This window comes from Silene latifolia, chromosome 11 (genome assembly GCF_048544455.1).
Source record: "Silene latifolia isolate original U9 population chromosome 11, ASM4854445v1, whole genome shotgun sequence".
Lineage (NCBI taxonomy): Eukaryota > Viridiplantae > Streptophyta > Magnoliopsida > Caryophyllales > Caryophyllaceae > Silene > Silene latifolia.
This window is the reverse complement of record NC_133536.1, coordinates 58,183,112-58,196,129: the sequence shown is the minus strand read 5'-3', so window position 1 is coordinate 58,196,129 and position 13,018 is coordinate 58,183,112. Positions and strand designations below refer to the sequence as shown.

General features: G+C 37.7%; 1 protein-coding gene across 1 annotated transcript; it reads right to left on the bottom strand.

Annotated features, from left to right (window-relative positions):
* Positions 1-5,259: 5,259 nt before the first annotated feature.
* Positions 5,260-11,611, bottom strand: LOC141611667 (phototropic-responsive NPH3 family protein NPY1). The gene is made up of 4 exons (XM_074430252.1): positions 11,132-11,611; positions 8,952-9,021; positions 6,982-8,106; positions 5,260-6,211 (listed from the first exon to the last, which is right to left on the bottom strand). Exons 1-4 carry the CDS (start codon positions 11,191-11,193, stop codon positions 5,663-5,665), a joined length of 1,806 nt encoding a protein of 601 aa, XP_074286353.1. The 5' UTR covers positions 11,194-11,611; the 3' UTR covers positions 5,260-5,662.
* Between the last annotated feature and the right edge of the window lie 1,407 nt (positions 11,612-13,018).

The following is a 13,018-nucleotide window of genomic DNA, read 5'->3' as shown; positions in this document are numbered from 1 at the left end:
TACTTTTAAATTAATTATAGATTAAGTGATTACATGTTCAAACCAAAACTAATAAAAGAAATTACAAGGTTCTCACACGGTCTCTGACTAAAACTATCAAAGCTACTAGACTTCGTCGACACAAATGAAGACTTCTAACTGCCACGTGATGACTCATCCCGGCTATCCCATACGCGTCATATCACACCTCGCTCAATAACCGCTCACCACCCCGAATGGATCACCACAGTTTTTAAAACATTTAAACGGGGTCAATACTAATCACACAATTCAATACATATATCAACAATAAGATAAACAGACAGGTTGAATCACACACACACACACACACACCACCAACTCCCATCGTCTCAATACGATCGTCCACCGGACCACCACCCGCTGGGGGGGACCGCAGCCGTTCCCACCTAAGCCCCGCTCATCATACGAGCGATAACCCTGTCCCATTAATGTGCACATCCCCTTTCGTGGCGGGTTCCACGAAGGGCGAAACTAGGGCGTGAGATCACTCCCGCAAGTGACCCCACTTAGCCGAGAACGCATCTCGAGAACCATCAACAAACACAACCACAATCACAATCACAATTACAATCATCACATCAATCAACTAACTACAGCACATCACCAATATCCCATTATGGGACTAATACTGAGTAGGAAATCCTACCTGGAAAGCACAACACGCAGACGGTATCTACAACATCAAAAAACGGCTCCTCTACGAATTCTCCTCCTATCATACAGCATATAAAGACTACACATCACAAACTACACACCAAAACCCCCAATTCCTAAATTAGGGTTTAACCAAACTTAATTAAACATTATAAAAACTATATTAAAAGCTTACCCTCGACGCAAGGAACTCAACGACACGAAAAACGACAAGAACCGACCGTCTGAACTCCGGGAATTACTAAGAATGCGATTAGGAAGATGAAGTGGCTGCTTTCTCTCTTAAACAGGGTTTTAGGTTTTGTAAAAGTGAATTAAAACAATGACGAATATGTTTAAATACCTTAATCGCATAATTAACAAAACCCTAGAAAACTCCCCGTAAAACCGGACACTCGATCGAGTACCCAAGGTACTCGATCGAGTACCCCCTTACTCGATCGAGTACCCCAGCTACTCGATCGAGTACCCAACAGGTCAGAAACTATTTTATCTCGCAACTTACCCTTACTCGACAGAGTAAGGGCTACTCGATAGAGTACCCCAAGACTTATAAATACGGAGTATTACAGAGTTTCCCAAAAGTGAAGAGGAAATCATAAACTTTCACTATCCCTGCAAAATAAATGATATCGTTCGGAGTTTCGTGCAACCGGCTCGTCACTATTAAAGCTTAGTTCTACCACTCAAACACATATCAACACTTATAAGTACATCTACTACCAATACTATCATCATTACTACCTTCATTCTTCACTATGTCATGAAACTGTTACACCCTATCCTTATAGCATACTCGGCATTTAATTACGTTACCTGCAAGGTTTAGCTCTCATCTCACATCATCTCTAATTCCGCTAAACACCAGACATACACCTTAATCACATTTACAAAGCAGCAATTCAACACACAACACATTCATCGTGAAATAAATTGGTTAACTTACCACTGGTCGCACATCGCAACAATTCCGTCACTCACTCCAACTTTTCCACACATACATCATAACACATATCACCCTAATCATAGATACACACAACAATCATCACTAAACAATCAACGATTCTCACTAGCTACCCTTTTTCCCGTGTCTGGCTTAAGTCCGATGGGGCCATGATTTTGAAATGAGGGCGCCTACTCACCCAAAATCTAGCATCGGCTGGGGCTCCCAACGTACATACACCAGGTTCATTTTAATTGACACCCTATATTCATTAGATTCATTGGTTCAGGTTCCAAAATCGTCGGCTCTGATACCACTTTGTAACACCCCCGCACACCAGAACGCCTTACCAAGGACCATCCCAGTGTATGACGGTGTCACCATCTCGGTTCCCCGAGGAGGTAGATCAAATTAGACAATAAAAGAACAATCTTATATTATTAATATGTCTCATACAATACAACTCAATACAAAGTCTTTATAATGAAGGTACAACTACAACTCTCATGACACCACAACTATAACTGGTAGCGTGATGACTCGATCCCTCCAGTCCTAGCAGCCACAATCAACAATACCTGCTAAGCCAACTGCTTACCATCCCCGAATGGATCACCGCAGACACCACAAAACAACACGGGATCAGTACTGACTAATCAAATATAAGATAGGATAACAAAGTAAACAACTGATCATCCTCTATCCCCGTCACACGACCTTGCACAGAATCCGACTACACCCCAAAGGGTGTAGCCCAGCCAGATTACCCATCGCAACAGGAAATCCTCGCCGCCAGTGGGTGACCGCAGCCCATCCCACCTAGTCCAGCTCTTCAACGAGCGACTAACAATCCCTGTCCCTTAATGTGCACATCCCCTTCCGTGGCGGGTTCCACGAAGGGCGAACTAGGGTGTGAGGCCACTCCCGCAAGTGACTCCACCACAACCAATACACACAACACCGTACCACAGCTTCACAGCTGTCACAACAACACCACCGTCTCAACACAATCACATCTCCACCGTCACCACAACACCCATACTCCGATGATCAGTAGATAACCACAATTACAATACAATCACAAATCTTAAATCAATTAACAGTAAACTGAGTAGGGAAACTCTACCTCTTCGTAAAGCATGTAAGACCTCCATACACAGCCACGCACGACTCCAATAAGCATCCTAACAACGATAACCATCTCCTATTACACAACTATACTCAAAGAATCACTCAAAAGAACACAAGGCAAAGACTTACCTAACATTACACATCGGCGAGGACATAGACGACCACCAACACGTCATCCTTCCCTAGCGAATCCCGTCCTTCCCATGGTGGAGGTTTAGGCTAAATACATTAGAGTGTGAAGATATGGGGTGATAGGAGAGGAAGATAGGCTAGGGTTAGAGAAAGAGAAACTGTCGAGGAAATGAGAAATGAAATGAATCTCGCGAACTTGTGTTTATATTAACGTGTCGACAGCAGCCATACTCGGTCGAGTACGGGAGTACTCGGCCGAGTAGGCTCTACTCGGTCGAGTATGGGTGATACTCGGCCGAGTAGCCTCAGCTAGGTCGAGTAAACAATCCTATAAAACTCATGTTACAAGCCTGATCCCTCACCCATTCATCCCTAAGGTCTGCTTGGTCAACAAGATCGGTCAACAACGTTCTTAAATATCCTGGGTATTACACCAAGGACCAGCCTTGCAGGAATCGGTACGGATGAAATGGTTTAGTTTGGTGACTGACTAGCCAGAGCTTCAATAGAGGAGCAATTACTAGATATTTGAACTTAATCAACCCTAAACGTATTTTTTTTTTGGTTCAAATAAGCGCATTATATTGTGGGTGAGAATTAAACCCTAAACTTTATAGTTGGGATAAGAGACCTCTTACTAGGGCTGTTCAGAATAAACTGAACCGCAATAACCGAACCGCAAAACTGAAAAACCGTCCATTTTTAAGGTTCGATTAACCGAACCGTTTCGACAAAACGGTTCTTTGAACCGAACCGTTAACTTTATTATGGAAAAGGTTCGGTTAAGGTTCGCAATTTTAGATAACCGGTTAACCGCGAACCGAACCGTTTCACAAAAAAGTAAGCAAAAAATTAAAATATTATATAAAAAACTGTTCGTTCGTTTAATTTTCTTAGTGTATCCAAATTTAAAATTTCCTAAATTGATTAATGCTAAAGTTTAGCTTATTAACTTTATTGTTGGGTATAATATATAATGAAAATTTAATTAAAATATTAGAAAAAATTCCCCAAAATTAACGAAAACTGAAAAAAAAAAAAAAAAAAAGTAATATAGAACGATTATCGGTTAACCGGTAACCGAACCGCTAATAACCGTTTAAAGTGGTTAACCGAACCGTTTATAACCGTTTCTAACGGTGCGGTTTAGGTTCGGAGTTTTGCCGAACCGAACCGTGTGCGAACCGAATTAAATTAGAGGTTCGGTGAACCGAACCGCGAATGAACACCCCTACCTCTTACCACTTGACAACTCTTGTTCTCAAATACATTGGTAAAATATGATAGAATACAATAAATAAAGGGTCCTACTTTTTCACATACATATTTTTTACTTTTTCACATACATATTTTTTACTTTTTCACATATGCTTTTTATAAATTTACCCTTGTCATTGTTTCATCACCCTACCTCAATTTATTTTATCCAACCTTTCCCTTCACTGACGGTTGTCCCTCCGGCGCTTCGCTACCCTGTGGCTGACCACCCCATCCCCGCTGCGACTATATATGGTCTTTGAATATAGACTTCAAATTAAATGGCCCTAAAATGTTGGTCCGTGAATGATTATGAGAGTTTTTATTGTGTTTCATGTTGAATTTATTTGTCTTTCCAACAATAAGGCTTTCCACGAAGCTTTGATGAGGTAGGAAGATCTGCTTGTGTATATTGATGCACAAGAAGCAGCAAAGTACATGCCATCCACCAACCATAACTATAAACCCTAATTTCATCCTATAATAAATAAACATTGATAAGTTTAAATAAAACTTAACAAAAGATGTTAAGAGCCAGTCCAATGGTAAGCAAGTTTCAACTAGCTTACCATTGCCACATCACATTTTAAGCTAGTTTATTTTTAAGCTACTAATTCATTTCAATGGTTTAGCCAAAATTTTAACTAGCTTGACTCATATGTTAATTAAGCAAACTAATTTCTATTGGTTGAATTTTGTGGTAGGGTCATTTAAGCTACTAGCTTAATGAAGCTAGTTGCTTGGTTTAAGCTACCATATATGTACTTGTCCAATGGTTTAGTCACTTGCTTACAATTTTAAAAAATTGCAAGCAAGTCCCTAAGCCAAACCATTGGACTTGCTCTAATAACTAATAAACAACTTAATTACTTCACTAATTGAAAATTTATGGTCCATTGTTTTAAGTTTTGAAGCAATTAGATTAAATTTTAGGGAGAAAAACGTTAATACAAGAGAATTTTCTTAGGTTTAGATAAAAGGGTACAATTTCAAAAATTAATGAAAAGTGTGTGAAAAAAGTAAAGTCCGCATGTAAAAATTTATTTCTGATCAACTTAATTTTTCTTTTTGTTTAAAGAATACAGGAAAGGCCAATATGAGCTAGGGGTAAACACCTTAGAGAAGCCAAAACGCCCCTGGCAAAACCCATTAAACAATAAGAAACAGTCAATTACTGCTGAAAACGAATATGAAACAATGACCAAGTAGCTGATTAAGTCCATACGACACGGAATTGAACTACAAATAAAACTATCCTACTCTGAATCCATATCAGACAGTTTAAACATCATCAAATTTGAATACAATTTGGTAGCAACATAAGTCCATAAGACAATTAAACACCAACTTCATGCATTTTTTGCATTAAAAGTCGTTTTTTGTTAGATAACTTCCTCGATGTCTTTTCCAACATCCAACAGCTAACGACAACGAAAGAATCCTACCGCTTCTCTTTACACTTACCAGGTTAATAATTCTCCTTAATATGTTCACTTCTAAAAACATCAAACCTGTTTTCCTTTTTCAAGAGATTGAATGCCTCCGGTGTCTTGATGAAGAACCGGAAGACTTGGTATCACCGGGAGCCAATGACATAGTGGGTGACTGAGAACTCCCGCTTGTCCCCGAGCTCTTGCTCTCTCCATTCCCCTTTCCTAAACCCCATAGCTTATCGAATATTCTCCTTGAACGAGAAGGCAATAACTGAGCCCCACTTCGACTGTTTACACTACTCTTCTTGGACAGCATTTTCCCGTTCTTCTGCAGTTCTTTGTCCTCCTCAATCTTCGTTTTATCCATCTGTTTCCTCAGTGACTTGCAACTCCCTAGAGTTCGTCGGTCCCACTCTTCTTCTTCATTGGGCGTGGATGAGGAAGTGTTGTTAGAAGTGGTGCTGAGAGGTTGTGTAGTGGTTGCTACCCTCATCTGCTCAAAGTACAATACTTGTACCACCACTCGAAGAGGGAGACGCTCGTTCTGTGCTGCGTGCATTGATGCATCCATTGTAAATTTCTTTACGTTCAGCAACCCACATATCTGCTTTTTCTGAGCTTTTGTCAAGTCAGGGTGCTCCTGAAAGTTTATAAACAGTCAACACATAATGTATAGAGCATTGCACATAACGGGAAATGCTACACACTGGTGTCATGTGATTCGGACTATTTCCACTTTGCTACCTAAGATTTCACAAATTATTCTTTGATGACTTGAGATTTGAGCAATCGCTAACTTATCTAACCAAAGTTGTCCATACCATTTCATCTAAGTCAGTGACTTGTCAATTTTTTTTAGTGTGAAAATCAACTGCTTCAACAAAAATTATAAGCTGATTTTCACGTAAATTCACAAAAGAAAGAAAGACAGAAAGTACTTTTACGTCTAAAGCTATGAATAAATATTGAGAGCATATTCATGCTCTGTTGGTTATATTTATATTGTTCAAAAAGTGATGTGAATTGTGATCATCTTTGATATAAAGATAGTAAAATTCATACTTTATAAGAGACGTGATTTTCACGTCTTTCTGAAAGTATAGTTATAATCACTATGATCATACTATTCCTATGATAATCCAGTATTTAAATAAATCTTGGTTAGATTATCGTTCATGTCACAAACTTTGGTTAAAACTTCTGGAACTTATACACACACCTATGAAGCTGCAAAAAATTATGTGAACTATGATCGGAAATTGAAAGCAGAGAGAACAGACAAAACTACACCGCGACATTGCGGAAGGAAAAAAGCACACACATCATATAAGCTGTTACTTTATAGGATAGCCAAGCTGCCGTGATATCAGTTAGATAACAATTTGCAATAAGATGTGCAATTAGGCATACCTTTAGGTAAATGTCAACAGCCCGGTAGAGTGCATCATGAATTGGTCTAGCTGTCTCAGGTATCAATCTCGATAATTCAATGAAGGTCGATGGGGACAGATTAGGATCAAATGCAACTTCCGCCAGGTAAGCATCAACTAATCCACTGACATTCAACCAAGATTTACCACTCAAAGCAAAATCCACATCACCCTCGTCATGTAGCGCAAATCTTTTCACAATGCACGAAAACAATTCAACATCGTAAACTGTACTCTGGGGAGGCCTTGCTGTGATTAGAAGGTCTTTCACCGATGCTTGATCCAGCTTCAAGCTAACTTTGTTCACCAACTCTTCCCTCACCGAATCATCAACTTCAACTAGAACACCAACTTTCAATAGTTTGAGTAAGAAGCTACAAGAGCAACCCAATGATTTCTCAGGTGGCAATAAACATATGATTGTTTCAATCAGAGATTTATTTCTTTCAATATGGTCATCAGAAATCAGAGCTTCAATAGATTCCGGCAGCCATCTGACAGCGTATGTTCTAAGCGCTTCCCCAACCACAACCCCGTCCATCCTCCCCTTGGACTTCACAATAATCATAACCCGCTTGTACATTTCAATATCTAACTCACATATATCTTCAACCCACCAATCTTTTGGAACTGATTCTAGGGACTCATGCTCAACAATTATGTCTGCGGTTGCTAATTTCCGGTTATGTTTGTAAGACCAAGTGACTTTTGTAGGGTCCACTGAGGCCTTTGATGCAATAGAGTCTATGCATCTCCCAATAATATTTAGATCTTCAGACCATGGAAGTAGAGATTTTGTGGTTTGAAGGGCAATGATTGAATCTTTCCAACTCCGAAAGATACTGGTGTTCAGAAAAGCTTCAATCTTGTAGATGAGATTTCCTCGGTCAACATTCTCAGTCATGCCGAGGTACTCAGCAGCACAGCGTGCAGCAACAACATTGTAAGCATTTAGGGTAACAGTCATACCATAGCAGAATTTGGCACATATGTCAAACGCTTTTGGCCCACCAGGAAAGTCGTCCAGCTGAATTTCATCTGAATTCTCTTCATCGGCTTTTAGTATAAGTTTTTGCAGGCAACTGCTCTTGGACAGGAGAGGAAACTGCATAGATGAAGCGGAGAATCAGGCAAGCAAAACACAATGGCGTCAATAGTTGGCGAGAAGTTCAAGGACTAGGTAGCATAAATTAAATAAAAGATGCATAAGCCCATAAGATGTTTATCAAGTTGCAGAGTATGCTACTCTAACTCAGCTGCAAGTATCAGGCCCAACACAGTGTCAAGACTCAAGCGTCTCGTACACAGCTATTTTGTTGGAGAAGTATCATGTTTTTGGTCTAGAATGAAGAGTTGAAGTATCATATATGTGAAATGTAGCCAAAATGTAATAATTTGCACCTCCTTCGACAAGAGAGATGGATTAAAAGACATGATTTTAGCTTAAACAGAAGCCATTATTTACAATGATCATAAACTGAGTATGTTGCTCGGACTCTTCAATATTACTTCGCGTACCCGTGTCGGACACTCAACCCTTGGACATGGGTAGGACACTCGGACACGTCATTTTGGGCCAAAAACATGATTTTTTGTCATAAAACAGAAGAATCCGACACTTGGACACGTACCCGTGTCGGATACCTCTAACCGAGTCCGAGCAACATAGAATTAACTGACAACCTTTACCAGATGTTCAAATTACGGAGGAACCAGTGTCAATAGTATTACAAGAATGAAGTTTTCAGCACTAAGTTGCTCTTGATTAGGAAGAGTTTTATCAAGTGGAAATACAACAGAGAAAAAACACTATGCAAAGAGTGGAAAGCATCCAACAAGTTCCAATAATAAACATCCTTCAACGCATGGGGAACCATTACGGATGCGGGGGGTGGGGAAATAATAGCGTCAATAACAGTGAGTGTGAGTCTTATGTCCAGTCGACTCTACCTTGTGAAGGAGGAACTTCACTTCACCAACAGAGAGAGTAACATCTGTGGCAAGGTCAGAAGAGACATATCTGCAGGACGTAAATAGATATAAATTAGCAAAGAAAATAAATTTTACACTAAAGATCTGGTCAATACAATATGTCCATATCCTATATCCTATCAAATTTCAATTGAGAACATTTTGGAAAATCTGTATATTTCATCGACAATATAAGACCACAGACCATCTTTTAAGATCTGTATTTTTTAAAAATGCACTTAACATAGCAAATGGTAAAATTAATCACCACTAACCAATTTAATTTATCTCAGGACGTTCATCACAGTAATTCATTAACATTATCTTATTTTTACCATTTGATGAAGAAACAATTCATTTTTATATTTAAGTGATACCCGCGGTAACTGGGAAGTAGTCAAGTAATTACGGAGTATAAGTCATTACAAATATCTGAAGTCTCCTCCCGAGGACCAAAAACAGTTTAATAGAAACGTCAATATCAGCGGCGATATTCTGCCTAGCCAATTAATCAAATTACAGATGAGATCAAAAGCCAAAAGTTATACAATTGGATAGACATCAACCAAAATAACATGGGCAAACATTTCAGGACCACCAAAACTTAGACTATTTATACCACACAACCTGACTAGACGGCTTTAAAGACACTGATGATGAACTGACCACTTGACAGCGGACAAGGAGAACAAAGTACTTAGGGAGAGGTGAATAACAAAACCAGCGAGGATGCAAAATTACCAAAAAAAAAAAAAAAAAAAAAAATCTCAAGTCTTGTAAGAGTTGTAACACACCTTGCCATTTCAAAAGGATTCGGTTGCATGGCATTATTAATGTCTAGTACAAACTACAAACGTATGAAGCAGTCAAACCATGTTTTTGACACACATAACACTGGAAAACAAGGATACCTCTACAACATTAAAGACACTCACGACAAACAGAGAACACAATGTAAATGCAACACTCAGAACAACTCTTTTGTCATATATCTCTCACCACAAGTCCTCTAGCCTATGACCTATGTTATTCCGCCTTTGGTGCATATCAAAGTGTCCGACTCTGTATGATTCATTTTTTTAGAAACAAGGACCCAGTCCCAAAATGAGGATATGTGTTTGTGCATGGATACGTTTTCAACCAAAAAACAGTGAAGATTACAATTTTACTTTTAATGTGCATGGACGCATTTTCAACTCAACACTACAGATTTCATACACTCCGATATTTTTGTCACGGAGACTGAACTTTCTGCCTCTTCCAAGGAAATATCAGAGTGGTAAGGGTCAGATATTCACTCAATATGCATATCTTTATCATGTCGAACATGTGTACAAACCCAACCCCAAAAGTGAAGAGTCGAAGTCACATAAATCATTGCACTAACCTCAATCGTCACTAGTAAAATCAAAACACACTTAAGCCAACCATTTCAAGCTTAAAAAATTGAAATCAAGCCATATATTTACTTAAGTAACTTGAAAGACCCACATGTTTATATCATCACAAAAAAAGTAGTGGGGGTTGGAGACCAGCCATATGACAACACCTTTGCTTTAGGACCACAAAAAGTTCAATTTTCGGACCACTTTCCCAATTACAACATCAAAACCAGGTCCCCAAAAACCTCACCCACTTCCTTCAAAACCCTCCAATATTACATCCAATTTTGTGAAAAAAAAAAAAAAAAATACAAAAAAACTGACATTAACAATCATACATTCAAGTATTTAGATTCTCACCAACTCACACAACCTTACAAATTCATACACTGACATTGTGACTAAAAAAAGAAATCTCTTTGAATTGAAATTTCCATTCTTAAAACCATAATAATGTGGACATGTGCACAACACTTCACTTTTATATGGCCGAATCAAAATTTGAAAATAGCCGGGGCTAATATTATAAGGTTAAATCAATATATAAAATCGGATAATTTTAATTTTCGCTATCAAGCTGGGGCGAGCAACTCTATTAGCCCCAGACTTAGTTCCCCCAATAATCAGGAAAATAAAGTAAAACTACATCACATAATATTTGGCCCGTCTTAAGCTTTAAGACGGATAGTATAGAGCCGTCTTAAAAACGACTAGCTGCTTTATTAAAAAAAAAAGAAAACAAAGATTAAGAAAAAAAAAAAAAGAAGAAAAACTGACCTGATAGAGTTTCCATCAGAGTGAAAAGCATCAGGCTTTGAGCCCAGTTTCATAAACTTCATCTTCAACCCAATTAATAATCAAATATAGTAATAAATCCCAAATCAATATCAAATTTCCCTAAGAAAAACACTCTAAAAACCAAAACTTTCTTGAAACCCAGAAATTATTTTTCTTAAACAAGCAAAACCCAGTTTCATTTCTCTCTAAAAACCTCAAAGTTTCAATCTTATAAGTTATGAAATGTGTAATAAATATAATGTTCCCTGAAAACACACCTCAACACGTCTATTAATTTCTTAGCCGCCTTTTTCATTACTCCTCTGACACCCAATCCTCGATTTTTGCTCTTTTATTTAATATATTTAATTTAATTTATTTTATTTTTTGTGTGTTTCCCTCCTTTTTTCTATGTAGTGCAGTGTTTTATAGGGGAAGGAAGAGTAGGGAGAGAGGGACTGTAGTTTTACAGAGTGTCTCAGAAGAGAGAGGAAATTAATAAGCTTTTTGTGCCGTTAAAGCACGCCAGCTTGAAATGACGCTTTTGTCCCTATGTGGAGGTAGGTTATTACTTGGTCATGCCACTACCCATGTGTGTGTAAAATGTACTCCCTCCATTCAACTCCACTTTGCAACATTGCTTTTTGCGCGGGTATTAAGAAACGGATTAAAAAAACTATTAAAAGTACATAGGGAAAGAGAATGGTGGGGTTAAAGATATTAAAAAAATATAAAGGTGAGTTTTATGGTGGATTTGTGTGGGTATGAATGACATTTTTTGTAAATATAGATTTTCAATAAGGATAGAAAGGTTTTTTACATGTCCAAATAAGGAAACATGTAAAGTGGAGTTGAATGGACGGAAATAGAATACTTGTAAAGTGGAGTTGAATGGAGGGAGTAATGTGTATGGATGGGATTTGTTTGCTTGGTTGACTAATGTTATTATCTTCTTCTTTTATTGACTTCTGGATGTTTTAAGGAATCTTTATGCTGATGGAAACTTTAATTAGTTGTTAATTATTTGATGTTTGGTTAATGTGAAAAAGATTATGCCTAATCTTATGGTTTTACACTTTTACTAGGGTCAAAAGTGTTTTTGTTTAAGTGAGTTTTAAAAATAAAGAAATTATTAGACTTTTGTAAAACTGTTAAAATATTGTAAATAACTAGTTGGAAAGCCCGTGCGATGCACGGGACTCCTAATAGGATTATCTTTAACAATATGCATGTTGAATGTTCCAAGAATTTGTTGAACAACATATTGTAAACGTTGGTTTACATTGTCATGGTTTGCAGCGATCAACTAAACTCGTTAATAAAAAAATTCGAACAATGTAAAAAATTCGAACGCACAAAACTTCGGGTTGGTTTAGTTGATTACTGGTGGATCTTCAGTCCCTGTAACGTAAAAGGTACTCTTTTTTGTATTAATTATATCAGTTGTATAACATCCAAAGAGACAGTTGTATTATTATTCAATTATGTAGTTACCTATTTTTATTGTTGTAGACACCATCAGTTTTTAGTTAACATAAAACGTTATTGCCCAAAATGTGGTTTAATTCCTCCAAAATAAACATGTGATAACTAAAGCTAACCTTTATGTGATTCGGAAATTAGATTAACCTACAACATCTACCCATATATTCGACTCTGTAAGCATAAGACGGTGTAAAAGCTGAATGGTGGTACGCAAAACAATAGGTATCTCAATCATATATGTAGCATGTTTGGGGAATTTGTTATATCTTTAACAAATAAAATTTGTTTTCAAAACAATTAAGACTGGTAATTCCCTATAAACTTCATGCAAAATATATAATATGACACCTAATTGGTAGATGTGTGAAAATTTCTTTGTAAACAATATCTTTCGTGTGGCAC